General features: G+C 39.6%; 1 protein-coding gene and 1 pseudogene across 5 annotated transcripts in view; both read left to right on the forward strand.

The window, feature by feature from the left end:
* SP100 (SP100 nuclear antigen) overlaps positions 1–19,102 on the forward strand; it is an 89,703-nt gene that overhangs the window by 37,224 nt on the left and 33,377 nt on the right. For all 5 annotated transcript variants that reach the window (XM_036319482.1, XM_036319481.1, XM_036319485.1 and 2 more), the window contains exons 8-14: positions 1,819–1,944; positions 2,660–2,722; positions 5,316–5,369; positions 6,044–6,136; positions 7,101–7,154; positions 7,763–7,846; positions 14,710–14,763. In XM_036319482.1, the coding sequence (XP_036175375.1) occupies positions 1,819–1,944; positions 2,660–2,722; positions 5,316–5,369; positions 6,044–6,136; positions 7,101–7,154; positions 7,763–7,846; positions 14,710–14,763 (528 nt within the window). The remainder of the gene's footprint in view (positions 1–1,818; positions 1,945–2,659; positions 2,723–5,315; positions 5,370–6,043; positions 6,137–7,100; positions 7,155–7,762; positions 7,847–14,709; positions 14,764–19,102) is intronic.
* On the forward strand, positions 120–237 carry LOC118662368 (annotated as a pseudogene).

Genomic DNA, 19,102 nt, shown 5'->3' on the forward strand with positions numbered 1-19,102 from the left:
TTGAGAGACAGTCATAGGTAAAAAGACACAAGGGGCTGTTCACAATACCATTGAGAAGTTAAGGTGTCCACAAAGATCAAAAGGGCCCTGGAACATTCTCAGATAAAAATAGGCCTCCTATTGCTTCTTGGACTTTTGACTAAGATCAGGTGTAGTATCTATTTTTATCAGTTTAGTATCTGATACATCCTGTCTCTGAGGACAGTGTTTTGTGGGGTTGTATGGTGTCAACCCAATGAATTCAATTTAAAATGATAAATTTTTTAAAATGACCTCTTTCCAGATATCTAATTATTTCCATGACTTCAGTCACCATTTATGATCTATTGATTTCCAAACACACATCTCCAGCCCAGACCTGTCACCTATGCTCATTTGATCAAGTGCCTGAAGCTCTTGATGGGAAGATATAATGAACATCGCTACTGGAGGCTGTATCAGTTTTCTACTGCTAAGTGGCAAACAGTTCCAAAATGTAGTGGATTAAAAAACAACCATGATTTTATTTGCCACTTCTGTCAATTCCAACTTTTACAAATCTCCTCTACTCTAATCCAGACCCCTTCACTTCTCACTTCAGTATAGGAACAGTCTCCTGCTGGGCTCCTTTTTCCTATCTTGCTCCTTTCAGATCCATTCTTCACACTTCAGCTCAATGGACCTTTCAAAAATTCAAACAAGGTCTTATGGCTCTACTGTTTAAAACCCAATACCATCTTGTGGCCCTCAGTATTAGGTCAACACTGCATGCTGTGGGGATTAAAGGACGCCTACCACAGCTTCATATTTCCCCTTCCTTCATGCCACCTTCCCATTGAAAAAAACTCCTTTTAGTTACTTGAATTTGCCAAGCTCTCACAACTAAATCTCTGCCTTTACACATGTTTTTGGATAACAGTTTGGTATAATCTTTTAATGGTTTTATTTTTTAATGGATAACTTATATTATGGAATACTATACAGCAGTGAAAATAAATGTGCAAAGTAAATACAAATGACTTTAACACACATAATGTTGAAAAAATAAGTCAAATCCCCACAACTAAATGGCAGAGAAGCAGAGACATAAAGAAGACATGGTTCCATTTATACAAATTTATATAAAATATAGAACTGACAAACTTAATTATCTGTGATATTGAAAGTCAAAGTGATGGTTAACTTAAGCAAGATTGGTGGGAACAGTTAGTGACAGTCATCACTAAGAGGCTTCTGGGGTGTTGTCAATCTTCTATTACTTGACCAAAGTTATGGTTACTCAGATATGCTTCCTCTATAACAGTGGTTCTCAACCTTCCTAATGCCGCGACCCTTTAATACAGTTCCTCATGTTGTGGTGACCCCCAATTTCATTGTTACAAATTGAACATAATTAAAGCATAGTGATTAATCACAAAAACAATATGTAATTATATATGTGTTTTCCAATGGTCTTAGGTGACCTCTGTGAAAGGGTCATTCAACCCCCAAAGGGGTCACCACCCACAGGTTGAGAACCGCTGCTCTATAATAATTCAAAATACATGATTTATCCATTTTTATCCATGTATGTTTACAGCGATTATTATTCTTATTTTTAAAAAAGAAAATAAAAAATCATCGTCATCAAATAATGAGAAGAGTGAGTAAAAACAAAAAACAATGATAGTTAAGAGATGCATAAAGGAAAGACAGAGTTGAGCAGCTGAAAGGAGAGGGATGGAGGTAACTTTCCCTAGGGTGGAATTACAGGGAGAAGGGATTGTTGATTGTAGTGAGGGTGCTCTCTCCCTTTGTGGGAGACAAATAAAATTCTTCATTTATTATAATTTTGTTCAGGAGCAGAACTACCCAACCATGGAATCCAAATAAATTCCTGTTCTGTACGTCTGGTAGATATAAAGAAGGAAAAGCCATTTTTTAATACAAATGCTGAAAAGGAAACCCAAATATCTAACGTAATAGGTAAGACTGACTGAAAGAATGTGTGATATGAATCCCAAATACTGTAAGGGTCTGGCACATGTCACCAGGGTCCACCGAGGAGATTCAGGTGACCTTGGACCGAGGCAGGAGAAGAGGGAACCAGCACCTTAGCAGTGATTTTTAGCAGAAAAGGGTTCCTAGGAATTGAAAAAAAAATGCCAAAAAACTGAAATTGCAGATATAAGAATTGATGTCTGAGAAACTATTTCTAAAATAAGAGAGTAATGTATGGTGGTAGGAGATGAAGAAAAGAGAAAACAAAAGATTTTTAAAAAGAAAAAAATAATCAGAGCCAAGTACTTCTAAGAGGAAATGAGAAAAAAATGCATGAAGAAAAGAAGAGGTATAAAGAGATACCATCCCCAGAAAGACAGGCATAATTAAGGGAAATGGGCTGAGCCAAGAGGAAGAATGAAAGAGAGGTGGAATAAGGGTGGGGATTGAAGGTAGACTGAGGATGGAGGTAGGAGATAGAGTAAGGGTGGGGGGAAGAAGTGTGCTGCAGGATGGGCAAAGCTGGTCTCTGTGCATGAATTTCACCACCTTCTGGGTAGGACTTGGAGCAACCTGCAGGTCGCACATTTGGGTACAGACCAGGGAGACCTGAGTTAACTTAGCTTCTCGTTATGGGGTTTTCTGTCCATGGGCTCCTTGGCCCCATCCTGAGACACTAAGGGTTTTTCTCTCTGTGCAGTGATCAGCAGTGATGAAGATGAGTCTCCCAAAGCCTCTACCTCGGAACAAAGAAGGAGGCCTGGTAAGGAGGTGGGAGCTCAAGGCTGGGGCTGCAGGAACCTCAATTAAGTGCTACTGTTTCCTGAGGCATCAGTTCTGATTTATTCTGTACCACGGATCCAGTTTATCCTGCATTCCCATTCTCTGCATTCATTTTACCTTGACCTTTTTGGGAAATGCAGGAAGATAAAAAATAGTTAGATATATATAATTATTAAATATACATATACATTTTTTGAGGATGACATCTATTGATGGGTCCTAATAGTCAACATATGTACTCTATGTTGATAGTACAGTAGAAATAAGCTAGCACTAACTAGTTGTTATGACTATAAAGTGCTGGATTTCTACAGTAATTTCTATAGAGAAGAAAAACCTCATATTTCTTAATTGGACAGTCATGTTGTCATCTGATTACAAACTTTGAATCATGTCTGAAGGTAATTCATCCAACTCTCTAGTGTTAGCAGAAATAAATACTTCAAGTAAAGTATTCTGAAACCCAAAGTGGTGTTTTTTAGAGTTTTTCAGCAACTCATGATATATAGAGTGATTTTTCAAAGGACCTTTGCAAATATATTCTTAGTTTTTCCTTTATAACAACCTTGAGGATTAAGCAGGAAGGACACTATTATCCTTGTTTCTGAATGAGAAAATGCAATCACATAAACCTTTCGGGATCATCTACAAAGCCTCATGAAAATTAAGGGAAAGACAAGGCTACTGGATTCTGTGTTATTTCCTTTGTAAATTAGAGCTCGAAATGGTAAACAAAATGTTGTTTCCTCAATCCCATGAGCAGCACAACTGGTCACAAACTACAGCTATTTAGCGCACAGACTGGTGGTTGGTTTTCCCTTCCTACTTTCTCAGAGAGCATTTAGGAAAACACACTAGGAAAAGATCTAAGAACAAATAAAAATGTTACCTGGTCTTGAGGTTACAAACGATCAGTATTTCAAATAATATGTTCATTCCACTGATCACTAGATCTATCAAAGTAAAATGTAAATGTACTTCAGTTTTCAGGGAGTATGCGTTCTAACTTATGTGTTAGTGTAAGCAAACTGCTCTAAAAGGCCATTTCGATATAGGTCTATGTCTCAGACACAAGAGAACATTATTTCTCAGCCCTGTAAACAGTTCAAGTTGGTGTACTGGAGGCTCTTTACCTTTAGCACAAGATTTCCAAGCTCTCCCCACAAAGAAACAACAAACAAAGGAAGTGTGAAATGACAAGAGAAGGGGTAAGAGGCAGGAGAGAGGTGTAGGAAAGTAAGGTTCAAACAGAGCAGAGGGTCTCTTTGCTAGTGACTTGTCTCTGTTCTAAGGACAAGGAATGGAGCATCACTAACCTACAAGGCAGGTGACATAGAGGGACAGACTAGGTGGGCCTGTGTGTAGGCCATGGTATACATGGGTTTTCAAGATTTTTCAAGTTGTATTAGAGCAGTGGTCGGCAAACTGCGGCTCGCAAGCCACATGTGGCTCTTTGGCCCCTTGAGTGTGGCCACGAAGTTTCAATTGCACTGTACGTGCGCGCCCGCACGTGGTATTTTGTGGAAGAGCCACACTCAAGAAGCCACAGTTTGCCGACCACTGTACTAGAAAATTTCCTGCTGAACCAGTTTCTTGGTCACATACTGAGACATCTAAAGAATCCTATTCTTTTTTGCACTGATCAGTAACCTTGACTCCTTAGAATCAAATGAGGAAGGAGAGATCCAAGAAGCCACCTGCTCAGCACCTGAGATTGCACCACATTTAAGAATATTAGGATTGCATTCCTGGATGAAAAATATCCAGAGTCTAAACCCAGAGCTCTATTTCCTAATAAATCTTATTCTGACATTCTCTGTATGCATTGATTCTATTACTTCCAGGGCACAATTTTCTGCTTTTAACTTCTTTGACCCTTTGGAATATGAAAGAGGGCAAAAAGGCATTATAAACTGTTGTTTAACTAGATGAGCCCAATCAATTGATATATTGAAAAGGTAGAAATAATACACTAGCAAATGACTGTCTTTTTTACTACACACTATCATATCCATTAGTGCTGAAGAATTGAAATAATATAGGTAGTCTTTACCAACATGCTTTATATTCTACAGAGCATAGTAAGCACAGCATTTCTGTATTAGTTGACAATATTGTCATTAGTCCCCAACTTAGAAAGTCTTCAAAGAATAATTTGTGCTGCTACTTAATTATTGACATAAAAATAGCTTCAGCCCAATTACTCTCATACCCAAATGATAGTTAAGTGGTGGACTTACATTGTGATTTTTCACAGGGCTTTTATGAATAAAGATTTGTTTTGTTTTCACAAATATTTTAACTCGGAGATAGAGTAACTAAGTTATCTCCACATTATAGATGAGAAAACTGGAGATAGAAAGTGTAAGGGTCGGTTATAAATTCACATGGAGTGTCAAAGGGAGAGCCTAGCATTATGACCCTGGGCACCAGAACTTGATTCAGTTGAAGAAAAGAGAAAAATGATCATCTCAACATCAATATTATCATAAATCCTATCTGCTATGTGACTTATCATAGAATTTGTAAGACTTTGTTGTACAAATAGCTGTTTCTTCCCTCCTACTTTACAGAGCCCCTGGATTTGAGAACATCACCCACATGCAGGAAAAGACTTTGGGAAAATGGTAAGAGTAAATAAAAATTCTTCATAGTTATAAATGAACAGTATTTTCTACCAAATATCTATTCTAACTTTTTTATGTCCTTCAAAGTAAAATATAAATTTGCTTTAATTTTAGCTGGTTTTGATTTTAACTTTTGTATAAGTTAGGCTAATGACTATAACATATAAACACAAAGAGTCAAAGACTCAAACACAGTAGAATTTGAATTTTTTCTCAAGTAAGCATTCCTAGGAGTATTAGACGGTGTGCAGGTGGGGCTCTATTTCACAAAGTCATTCTGGAAAGCAGCCATGGGGAGATCTGCCTTCTTCAATACCAGATTTCCAAGACAGCCCTGAAAGAGGAGCAGAGCTAAAAATAAATGTGAACATAGATAAAAAGCAACAACAAATTCATAAAGACACAAGTAAAAGAAGAAATCAAATTCAGTATAAAAAAAACAGAGGGTCAAGAGAAAGCAGAGATGCCCACTGGGATGAAATAGCTTAGTCCCAGGCTCAGGGGAGAAGGGGGATAAAATACTGACCTACAGGTCACATGAATGCAAAAGGCAGGTGATGGAGGTCTCAGGGAGGGTCATTCTTGCCTAGGTTTCCAGAGCTTCCCAGGTTTTTCCTCTCTAGGCTCCTTTTCATACATTGGGTTGTTCAAAGGGACATTTGCTTCTTCTTCAGGGAGAAATCATGAAGAGTGTTCTGAGTCCAGTGAAGATGAGACGCCCCCGGCAATCAGGGGTTATACAATGAGAAGTGATCCTGATGAGGAGGGTGAGGACTGCCATTGCTGGGCTCCAGGACATCAGGAGTCTGAGCTCATGGTTCCTGTTTCTCTGAGCTCACACCATGGCCCAGGGAGCCCATTCCTGCCTTGGTCTCATGTGGCCACTTTAAAAACTGCAAAGAAAGGAAACATTATAATTCTGGCTTAACCAAAAAGGATGGCTCTTGTTGGATGGCAGTGAATCTTATTCCATGTTCTCAGACCTGTCCTCATCCCCAAGTGTGGTGGATCACATTGTGATGTTCCCATACTCACCAGCTATTCTGCACAGAGCAGAGAAAGTGGGACAGGCAGCTACTGTTCAGTTTTGTCATAAACTTGTTCAACCTCAATGGACTCTGGTCATACTCTCTATTGACAGAAGGAACAGCTTCTGGTTATTACCATCAAATCCCATTTACAACTTTTGTCCAATGACCCCCAATATGACATTGGCCTACAGAGTGATAGTTTTTGAAATAGCTTCACAATTATGGGGAATCACAAATGTGATAAATAGTTTACATAGACTCATGGTAGCTAAGTCCAGATTCACTGCCAAATTAGTTAGCTGCCAGCCTATGAAAAAATGTTGGTTTTCTTTTTTTTTAATTTTGTTTTATTGCTTAAAGTATTACAAAGAGTATTACTTATGTCTCCTTTTTTTTCTCCCCTTGACCTTCCCCTGGCCTCCCCTAGCCCCCAGTGTCTTGTGTCCATTGGTTATGCTTACATGCATGCATACAAGTCCTTCGGTTGGTCTCTGTTGGTTTTCTAACACTAATTTTGCATATGGGCTAAAGGATGTGGGTCTTTGCTCCACTTGGTATTGATCTCTTTCCTTTAGATGGGAAGAAACAGAAATAAAAATCATCCCATCTTTATGTTCCAAAGCCTTCTACAATGTGAAGAGTCCTAAGATTTAACTCTTTTCGTTATGGAGTACTAGTTGTGTCTTCCCTTATCTCCTAGATTCTCCAGATATTGGAAACCAATCTACTCTGAAGATGAGCAATAAGAAAAGACGTAAGAACAATCAAAACTCTTGATGTAACAAATTGTTTTCTTTGCTACAAAAGCTTCAGCCAATTTTTTGTTATATCCTTTACATTTAAAAAAGTTATTAGGGTTTTAGGTGATACGCCTGATACATTTTGCATTGGGTGGGCTGAGCTAATTGGTATAAAAGTTTAATGGCATTACGACCAACGCAAGTTTATGTTCTTCACTCAAATAAAGGACAAAGTAGTTCTGAGGTGGAGGGATACTCTGCTCCACAAGATCATTGAGGACGCGGCTGATAGAGGCCCTGACTTCTAGAAAATGTTGCTTCCATGGTTCCCCTGGAAAAAAACAGAGTAGAAGTAGAAGTATCTACAGATAAGTGGAAGGTTAAGAAATGATGACTAAAGGAAGTGCCTTCCATGGCAAAATTGTCCCTGACTTTGGGGATGGCTCACAGAGCTACCTTGACCAACAGGTCAGATGGAGCCACAGGGTGGCCTGGCAGTACGAATGTTCCTACCCCTCTTACACAAGCTTTCTCTTTCCAATTTTTCTTTTGAAGATCCCATGCTGGGTTGGTTCCTAGGACGCAGACTGGGACTGTTACAGAATTTTATTTTTTTCTGCAGGGATCAGCAGTGGTGACTCTTCAGAATTGAGTAATGGAGAAGAGCCTCAGGAAACTTCTAGTTCAGCCCTCAGAAATGGGTCAGGTAACGAAGATTAAGATGCCAAGCCTTGGTCTTCGAATGTCAGGAATCTGAAATTAAAGCTACTGTTTCCAGATGCATTTTTCTCTGAGCATCTTGAAGAACTTATACCCAGTTAATCCTGGCAACTCCTTTCAGCATTTTAGAAAATGGGAGGAGGCAGGAAATTATTACAAGCTCATGTTAAACAGGATGAGTCCTATTGATTAAATGTATATAATTATACATTGCTGTTTTAAAAGAAATAAATAGAAAAATGATAACACCTTTTTAAATACTTGCTATGTTGCCCATTAAGATCATAGATTATATTGGTTCACATTAATATCATTTGTAACGGTAAAAGACAACTGGCCCTGCTATGTAATTATAGACAGAAATAAAAGCTTCAGATCAACCACTCTCAAACTTAGAATAGTTTGTAAAGGTTTCCATCACAGCCAAACCGGTTTGGCTCAGTAGATAGAGCGTCGGCCTGTGGACTGAAAGGACCCAGGTTCGATTCCGGTCAAGGGCATGTACCTGGGTTGCGAGCACATCTCCAGTAGGAGATGTGCAGGAGGCGGCTGATCGATGTTTCTTTCTCATCGATGTTTCTAACTCTCTATCTCTCTCCCTTCCTCTCTGTAAAAAATCAATAAAATATATTTAAAAAAAAAAAAAAGATTTCCATCACAATGTGAATGGATTATATCGTGTTATTTTAAAGTACTTTGGCAAATGAGATTTTACTTAGTCATCACAAAGTCTTTAAGACTTAGGCAGGCTAATTCTTTTGTTGTTGTTAATCCCCACCTGAGGGTACTTTTCCATTTGGTTTTTAGAAAGAGAGGAAGAGACAGAAAGAAACATTGATGTGAGAGAGAAACGGATTGGTTGCCTCCCACACCAAGGTACTGGAATCGAACCAGAACCCTCAGTCTGTGGGCCAAAGCTCTATCCACTGAGCCAAACTAGCTAGGGCTAGGCAGGCTAATTCTTTCTATCCCCATTTTAGGATAAGGAAATTGATGTAAAAGTTTATAAGGGTCAAAAAGGATGAGTGTTGCATGTTACAGGCAGGAAAATAAGGGCTATTTCAATATGATCAAAGTCCAAAGAGGAGGTACAAGGGACTTGGCATATTCACAAGGGAATGTATCAGTGCTTGATATAAGAAAACTTATTTAGCAAACAACAATAAATAAATATATACATATACATATATACGTGTGTGATGTATTGTTATAACCACCTATAATGGTGTAGATATTAACATATTAATATCTTGATGGAGAAGAAAATATGAAAATCAGAAAGAATCAGAAAGGTAGAAATAGAGCCAACTATATGGTATACAAAACACCTAGAATAATAAAACTAGAAAGAATGGACAGAGAAATAAAAATAAACAGAGATTAACAGTGTCATTGATTTAAAAAGAGAAATCAAGGACAGAGAAGCTCACAAAATTGACAGGATGGAGATAGAAAGTATAAGGCAGAGCAATGAGCAAAAAAACTAAGAAGTAATAAGAAAATGTGGTATGGCTAGATAGAAAAAGAAACAGGTATCCATTGTATGTGAGGTGTAGTCATTGGAGTAGGTGTACTTTTCCCTAGCATAACCACATTGAAGTGCGTTCCTGGTCACCATGTACTGTGTGTTATTTTCTTACTTCCTGTCAGTGTCCAGTGTCCTGTCTTCAAATGAATAGAGGAAGAGAGCCAGAAGAGATGCCAGCCTGATAGACTGTGGTGGACAAGCCAATTGTGATACTACTTATCAGTTACTAGAGGCTTGGTGCACAAAAATGTGTGCACTCAGGGGAGGGGGGGTCCCTCAGCCTGGCCTGTGCCCTCTCGCAGTCTGGGACCCCTCAGGGGATGACCACCTGCTGGCTTAGGCCTGCTCCCCGGGAGATTGGGCCTAAGCTCCCAATCAGACATCCCTCTGGCAGCCCGGCAGCCCTCGGGGGATGTCCACTTGCCACCGGGGAGCAAATCTAAGCTGCAGTCTGACATCCTTAGCGCTGCTGAGGAGGCAGGAGAGGCTCCCACCACCACTGCTCTACTGGCAGCCATCAGCCTGGCTTGTGGCTGAGCAGAGCTCCCCCATGTGGGAACACACTGACCACCAGGGGGCAGCTCCTGCATTGAGCATCTGCCCCCTGGTGGTCAGTGTGTGTGTCATAGTGACCAGTCATTCCCAGTCCTTCTGCTGTTAGGGTCAGTTTGCACATTATCCTTTTCCTATATAGGATAGAGGTCTGGTGCACAGGTGGGGGCCGGCTGGTTTGCCCTGAAGGGTGTCCTGGATCAGGGTGGGGGTCCCACTTGGGTGCCTGGCCATCCTGGGTGAGGGGCTGATGGTTGTTTGCAGCTGGTCACACCCCCTTTAGGGTGGGGGTCCCCACTGGGGTGCCTGGCCAGCCAGGATGAGGGGCTGATGGCTGTTTTCAGGCTGGCCACACCCCCTTTAGGGTGGGGGTCCCCACTGGGGTGCCTGGCCAGTCTGGGTGAGGGGCTGAGTGCCGTTTTCAGACTGGCCAGCGACTGAAGCTCCCAGCCTCTCTTTTTTTATTTCTTTTTTTTTATTCTGAGATTTATTTACCTTCTATAATTGAAACATTGTTACTGTCACTGGCAGTCCCAGCTCTGAGGCCGCAGCTGGCTGAAAGCAGGTATCTGGGGTTTGTTTAGCTTCTATAATTGAAATGTTGCTTTCGGGCTCAGAGCCGGGCCGCAGCAGGCGGGGAACCTTGGCTTCCTCCATCACTGGAGCAAGCAAGCCTCATGTTCGCTTCAGCACTTCCTTCTTTTCCCTACTTCTCCCCAAAAACATTGCCTCACATGTGCACACAACTGAACACACACTCATATACAGACAGACTTGAGCACAGATTATGACTACAGCTTCCACTTTGAGGGAACCGAAGAGAAAGAGGAGCAGGACTCCTGAATGGAGGGTGGGGACAATGAGTAGATAATGTGAGGAGAATGGAAAAGATAGACTGAGGTCATTAAATGAAAAGGTATCTGAGTAAGTTTCAAGGTTTTCTAAGTGGACATGGGATCCAAATATCACCAGATGGGGATTTTGTGAGGCAGAGTAGGATGACTTTCAAGATAATGTCTCAGAAGTTTGCCAGAAATCTATAATAATAAAAGCATAATATACTAATTAGACTGGACGACCTTCTGGATGAAGCCCAGGTCCCATGTGGGTGCCAGAGGGAAGATGGTGCTGGCAGCTGGGGGAAGAAAGGCCTATTCTTGCACAAATTTCATGCATTGGGCCTCTAGTATGGTAAGAAATTTCATGACTGACAGACCTGCAATGCAGAAAGATCAGAGGAAATTGGCAAAAGAAATAGTGGTCAATAGAGAAGTCAGTGTCAAACGAGCAGGCATTTGGTGATGATAAAAGTAGTAATCTGTAAGACTAAGCAGAACATTGATGAAGAAAATGTGAAGACAACGATTGCGATTATAAAAACAGCAAAAAGATCAAGATGAGACAGAGAAGGAACCTAAGAAGCAAAGAAGAACAAAAGGGAAGTGACAGTGGAAAGAGGATTACTTCAATAGTGAAACCATATCCAGAGGCAGAAGCATAGAAAATAGATGGGAATGAGATGTATATAGGGAGTAATCAATGGAGAGGAATTAGATGAGGCACAAAAAGAACTGTAGAGAAAGAGTTAAAATAAGAGAGAGAGATGGTAGAGAAGGTGGGGACAGTGGGAAAGGGAGAGAAGGGAGAGATGGAGAAATTGTGGGATCTGAGATGACCATAAGACAAAAGCAATGTCTGCACAAGGGGTGGTTCACACCAGCAGTAAGTTTTCAGAGTAAGGTGTCCCCAGGTATCCAAATGGTCTGTGTAACTCATCCAGATTACTAGAGATGTCACCAGGCATTTCACCCATTCTTATGGCTTTAATCACCATCCATAACCTAATGGTTCCTATACATGTCCAGTCCAGCCCTGTCTTCTAAGCTTCTAAACTTATTCATCCAGCTGTCAGCAAGACCTCTGGTCAAGGTCTTAAAGGCCTTAGTCTTCTCCTCTTAGATGTCTTTCCATTTGAAATTCAACTCTTCTAAAACTGAGCACATCATTTTTTTCCCTAAAACCAACACCTGCTCCCAGTGTTCTCCAGCTATAAAACACACTATTAATTTGCCAATTCTTTAAAGTTCATATTCTCAGAGTCATCAGTATGACACTCTGTGACCTAACTCTATTAATTCTTCCTTTTAAATGTCTCCAGGCTGTCCATGCATCTCCATCATCAAAGCTATCACTTTAATCAATGTCTATTATCACTTCTCACTGGAACTAGAGTGACAGGCTCCTGCTTGTCCTCCTGCTTTCAATTTTGTTCACAACAGATGTATTCTAAGTTATTTAGCTAAATTGGTCTTTCAAAAATTCAAATATGCCCATGCTGATCTCCTACATAAAATCCATTGTCCTTCACTTTCCTTTAGGATTAAGTTAAATTTCCTTTGTGTGGCCCCCAAAGCCACCTACCTTGAGGCTCCTGCCTCTTTCTCCATCGTTATCATTGCCACTAACTTTCCTACTTCATGTTCAGACATCCCTAAGCTCCTCTTGGTTACTTGCAATCACTGAATGTAGACCTTTGCATATGCTTCTCCATCCACGTGGGGCTATTGTCTTGGTCCCTTTCCTCCATAATCTGGCTAACTCCTGCTTCCATGATACATACTCTGGAAGGAGTCCCTTATCTCAGACTAGTTCTTCCTTCTGTACCCTCCCCTCCTTCCAGAGTACTCTGTGTGATCTGTGTTCTAACATTCTTCAACTCTCAATATATTCACTTATTTATGTTTCATTGTCATGGTTGCTCTTAAGTTGACAAGCACTGACACTTCAGTAGTCATATGTCCTGCACTGTTATCAGTGTTCGCCTCAGCACCTGGCACAAAACAGAAGCTTAACAAATGTGCTGAGCAAATGAAAATAATTGTTTACTCTCTGTATTCCAACATTTGGAAATTTGTCTGGCCAAAGTTAGTTTATTAGAGTATCTATATGGAATATTTACAAAAACTGTTTTAATAATTTAATTTTATATATGTGTGTATAGACATATAAATGTAATAGTATTTCTGGAAAAGAATAACATCACATAAAAATGAATACAAATATTTGTAAAAAATGTCATTAAGGAATGGATGGGAGAAGCACATAAAAAAATGGAAAGCCAAAGATGCAGATTTGAGGCAAAGAAAATCGAAGAAAAAAAAAGATTGAAAGGAAGGGACAGAGATAATGAGGAAAAACAATAGACAAAGATATTTCAGAGGTAGAGCCATTCTTTGATGTAGTGGGAAAGGAGGATGATTCAAGGCCAGGGGTGCAAATTAAAATTTCAAATTAAAGTTTTTTACAAGTCATAAAATAGGAGCAGAGCTCCAAGGACTTGGAAATCAGAAGTGTTCTTGTGTCGTGTGTTCACCAAGTGTTGTGCCAAGAGGCCAAGAAGCAAGGTCTGAATGTAGCCAAACATCTGAAATGATGGGTAAGGCCACCTGTGGATCTTGGCGTGGAGGTGACTCAGCAGATACTACAGACCCTTGGTATGTCAGTGATAGGTGATCAGGGCTCAAGGACAACATGAGGTATCTTAGCAGGGAGTAGGTCAGTTATGAAGGTGAGAGTCACAGGACCCAGGCTGCAGGATGTCAGGAGTCTGAAATCAGAGTACCTGTTTCCTGCTGCCCTTGACTCTGAGGACACTTTGATAAGGAAGGGGTCCAATCCATGTGAGAATCTCATTCTCTACATTTGCTTGACTTGACGATTTTGAGAACAGCAGGAAGGCAGCAGATCATGATCACAAAATGGGTCCCATTGATTTTACATGGATTTATATACTAAAAATACACTGATTTAAAAAAAAAAAAAAAAACAGTATCTGGTGTACTATATTAGTGTATCAATACCAAAGTGTTGGATTTATATAGTTACTTCCACACTTCTTCATGGAGCAAAGAAAGCCAAGTATTCTGTTGGTAGATAATAGTGTCACTTGGTCACAACCTTGAAAAAAACCTCAAAAGACATAAAAATGGTCCTGTTACTTGTCAGGAAAAAGACCTCAGATAACTAATCTTAAAACCAACATATAGTTTTAAAGGCTGCCCTCCAGCATACTATTGATTTATATAGTGATTTCTCATTAACTTTTGCAAATAATATCTTATTTAATATTCATTAAGAAATCCAAAGCCTGCCCGGCTGGAATGGCTGGTTAAGCATCGACCAATGAACCATGAGGTCCCGATTCCATCACAAGTCCAATTGCAGGCTTAATCCTCAGTCCAGGGCGTGCAGGAGGCAGCCGATCGATGTCTCTCCCTCACCAATGCTTCTATCTCTCTATCCTTCTCCCTTTCTCTCTCTCTAAAATCAATAAAAACATTTTTTTAACCTAAAGCCTGAACAGGATAACTTTGTTACCTACCCATTTCATAAATGAGGAAACTGATGCATATAAGTCGTGAAGAGGGTTTTTTTTCAAAGTCTCAGAGAAATCAAGACTTTAGATATCAACTAAAGGACTTGTATGCATGCATATAAGCATAACCAGTGGACATAAGACATTGGGGGATAGGGGAGGCTAGGGGACTGTCTAGGGCGGGGGGATAAAATGGACACATATGTAATACCCTTTGTAATACTTTAAGCAATAAATTTAAAAAAAAGACTTTAGATATCAATTTATATGTTTAATTCATTTATATACTCAGACATCCTTATAAACTCAAGCTTTCCACAATGTGAATTGTCATAAGATTTGTAATTTTTATTTATAAATTACAGTTCTCTGACCACCACCTGTTACTTTCTAGATACTATGGATATTGGAAGCAGTTCTATTTTGGAAAAACACAGTGGGAAACCAAGTAAGAGTGAATAAGAATTTACTTGATTTTTATGTTACAAATTAACTGGTTTTTAATGCTAACATTTATTATCATAATTTTCTACTAGAGCCTAGTGCATGAAAATTGATGCACTGGAGGGGTTGTACTTGAGCCCAGCCTGCCCCCTCTCACTGTCTGGGAGCCATCAGGGACAGGAGGTGAACCAGGGATCAGGGGAAGGCAACGCCCCATCAAACCTCTGCTGCTGCCACTGCCAGCAGTGCAAGCCTCAGCCAGCCCTGGTTACCTGAGCCTCGGGCGGCCCTGGGCGACTGGGAAGCCACCATCTGAGGCTTGCCTGCACCTTGGGCCAGCCCTGGGCAGCTGGAAAGACACCATCCAAGGTTTGCCTGCACCTCAGGACAGCTCTGGGCTGCTGGGGGGCTGAGGGGACTGGGGACTCCAAAGGCAGGCACACGGGGCTGGCCCAGCCTTGCCGCGCACCTGCCACCCCAGCAGGTCTGAGAGGACTGGGTGCCACCATCTTGTGGCTGTGGGCACCGCCATCTTTGAGGGCAGGGCAGTCAATTAGCATATTTTCCTCCTTGTTGGTTGTGGGCACTGCCATCTTTGTGACAGCATGAGGGTCAATTAGCATATTCCCCCTTTATTAGATAGGATACCTTTCATAAGGCAAAAAACAAAATGCCTTTTAAAGTAACTATGTTTTTTTCAAAATGCTCATGTCTTCATGTTGGTTTTTATTCTGATTTTGAAGTATATGGTTTTATTCTGATTTTGAAGTATGTGGTTTATAAAAATTAGTGTATATCTTTCCAGAATTTCTCTATGCAGGAATTAGTACATTTTGGAATATAGTTTTATTTGCCAAATAGGTTAATTTATCCATACCTCTCCTTTTCCTGCTTTTTAAAATTAATATGTAATACATAAACAATAAAAACATTTAATATTTTTAATAACTATAATAAGTCTTATTTAAGTGCTTTAACATGCAATACTTTCATTTTTGCGGGTGAGCATTTTTTATTTTTTTAGTCATTTGTTTTACTTCTTTGTGGAACTCTTTGTCATGAAATGTTATGTCAGTGCTTTCTGTTATGGTGTTTGTCTTCTTGCTATGCTGAATTAATACAGAAATTCCTATATAATATATATTAAACATTCGTCATAAATGTTGCTGGTATGTTGTCCCACTTGTTTTTGTTTTTTATTTATTAATATAATCTTGCCTGGTAGAAGTTATAAATTTGTAGGTAGTCAAATTTCTCATATTTTTCTTTTTAATACTATCATATTTACAACAGTCATTTCTAGCTTAAGATTTTAAAAGTATTATTCTATATTTAATTCTAGGGTGTTTTAAATATTTGATCATTTTTCATGTATGAATCTATAATCCCTGAGTTTTGCTTCTTTGGTATATGTGAGATGGGAATCATTAAATATTCAATCCACTATTACATCGTGGTTTCAATCATCTCTTTGATCACACAGTGTCTTTACTTATCTATCTACTAGTTTTTGTCCCTTGATTGAAGGACTTACAGAAAAGAAAGTTGATCCAGAGGTCCCACCATCTTGATGACTTACTGGGAGTGAATTTTTTAAAATATATTTTTATTTATTTCAGAGATGAAGGGAGAGGGATAGGGAGATAGAAACATCAATGAGAGAGAATCATTGACTGGCTGCCTTCTGCATGCCACCCACCGGGGATCGAGCCCACAATCCGGGCATGTGCCATAGATTGGAATCAAACCCAGGACCTTTCAGTCTGCAGGCCAACACTCTATCCACTGAGCCAAACCAACTAGGGCAAAAATATTTTTTTTAAATAATATTTTATTGCTAAAAAATGCTACCCATTATCTGGGCCATCAGAGAGTCATAATCTTTTTGCAGGTGGAGGGTGCTGCCTCAGTGTTGGGGCTGCTAACTGATTAGGACAGTGATGGCAAACCTATGACACGCGTGTCAGAGGTGACACGTGAACTCATTTTTTTGGTTGATTTTTCTTTGTTAAATGGCATTTAAATATATAAAATAAATATCAAAAATATAAATCTTTGTTTTACTATGGCTGCAAATATCAAAAAATTTCTATATGTGACACGGCACCAGAGTTAAGTTAGGGTTTTTCAAAATGCTGACACGCTGAGCTCAAAAGGTTCGCCATCACTGGATTAGGGTGGTGGTTGCAGAAGGCTGGAATGACTGTAGCAATTTTAAAAAATAAGACAACCATGAAATTATTGAATCTTCCTTTTATAAATTATTTCTCTATATGATATGATGTTGTCTGATGCCATTTTACCCACAGTAGAACTTCTTTCAAAATTGGATTCAATTCTCTCAAACTTTGCCACTGCCTTATCAACTAATTTCTTTTACTATTGAAACCTTTTATTGTACTTCAAAAATTTTCACAGCTTCTTCCCCAGGAGTAGATTCCAACTCAAGGAACCACTTTTCTTTGCTCATCCATAAGAAGCAGTTCCTCATCTGTTGAAGATTTATCATGAGTTCTCGCTGGTTTGGTTCAGTGGATAGAGCACTGGACTGTGGATTAAAGGGTCCTGGGTTTGATTCCGGTCAAGGGCACGTACCTGGGTTGTAGGTTCCCCAGGCCTGGTTGGTGTGTGTGCAGGAGGCAACTAATCAATGTGTCTCTCTCACATCAATGTTTCTTCTCTGTCTCTCACTCTCCCTTCCACTCTCTCTCAAAAAAAAAAAAAAAAATCAATGGGAAAATAACCTCAAGTGAGGATTAACAACAACAAAAATTACCATGAGATTGCAGCAATTCAGTCACATCTTAAGATTCCACTTCTATTTCTAGTTCTCTTGCTATTTCCACCACATCTGATATTACTTCATTCACTGAAGTCTTGAACTCCTCAAAGTCATCCATGATGGTTGGAGTCAACTTCTTCTAAATTCCCTGTTAATGTTGATATTTTGATCTCTTCCCATGAATCAAGAATGTTATTAATGGCATCTATAATGCTGAATCCTTTCCAGAAGATTTACTTTTATATAGCTGCCATAGATGATTATTTCATCAGAGGAATAATCATCTATGCCAGCTATAGTCGTATGAAATGTATTTCTTAAATAATAAAACTTGGAAGTCAAAATTACTCCTTAATCCATGTGCTGCAAAATAGATATTGTTTTAGGCATGAAAGCAACATTAATGTCATTGTACATCTCCATCAGCACTCTTGGGTGATGTGACCAAGTGCCTTATTGATGAACAGTAATATTTTAAAAGGAATTTTTTTCTGAGCAGTAGGCCTCAATGGTAGACTTAGAATATTCAGTAAACCATGTTGTAGCCAAATATGCTGTCATCCAGGCTATTTTGTTGCATTTATAGAGCACAGCAGAGTAGATTTAGCATAATTCTTAAGGGCCCTGGTCTTTTCAAGATGGTAAATGAGCACTGGCTTCAGCTTAAAGTTACAGCTGCACTAATCCCTCACAGGAGAGTCAGCCTATCCTTTGAAGCCAGACACTGACTTCTCTTCTCTAACTATGAAAGTCCTACATGAAATCTTTTTTCAATATAGAGCTGATTTTTCTATACTGAAAAATGTGTTGTTTATTGTAGTCACCTTCATTCATTATCTTAGCTTAGATCTTCTGGATAACTTCCTGCAGCTTCTTCATCAGCATTTGTTGCTTCACCTTGCACTGATATGTTATGGAGATGGCTTCCTTTCTTAAATCTCATGAACCAACCTCTGCTAGCTTTCAAGGCAAGCCTCTGAAGTCCAGGATGTACACTTTGCTGGTGATGTCTGAGATCTGTTGTTCCTTGATCTCCTTGACATTCCCTTTTATTTGCTGTCAGCCTCTTCCTGATTTCAGCTGCTCTTACGTTTTCCTTATTGTAAATGAGGAAACCTCATATGACTATGCAAAAGCATACTGTAAACAACTGGTACTGTGTAAAGGTAGGTTGTTTTTGTTGCTATTATTGTTTTCAGTGTGATGGCAACCAAGATGGTGTATTGGTACCTGGAGATTTAGCCCCACAAAAGTTGAGTGAAGCCAGTTTGGCAGAGTGCCAACCCATGGACTGAAGGATCTCGGGTTCACTTCCGGTCAAGGGCATGTACCTTAGTTGCAGGCTCCATACCCAGTCAGGGCTAGTGCAGGAAGCAACTCATCAATGTGTCTCTCTCACATCAATGTTTCTCTCTCTTTGTCTCTCCCCTCCCTTCCACTCTATCCAAAAACCAATGGAAAAGTATCTTCCGGTGAGGATTAACAAAAAAACAAAACAAAAAAACTAGACAAAAATAAAATATTTGAAGGTTACTGACATATAAAACTTGTAAATCTCTAT

The sequence above is a fragment of the Myotis myotis genome, unplaced genomic scaffold (assembly GCF_014108235.1).
Source record: "Myotis myotis isolate mMyoMyo1 unplaced genomic scaffold, mMyoMyo1.p scaffold_m19_p_8, whole genome shotgun sequence".
Lineage (NCBI taxonomy): Eukaryota > Metazoa > Chordata > Mammalia > Chiroptera > Vespertilionidae > Myotis > Myotis myotis.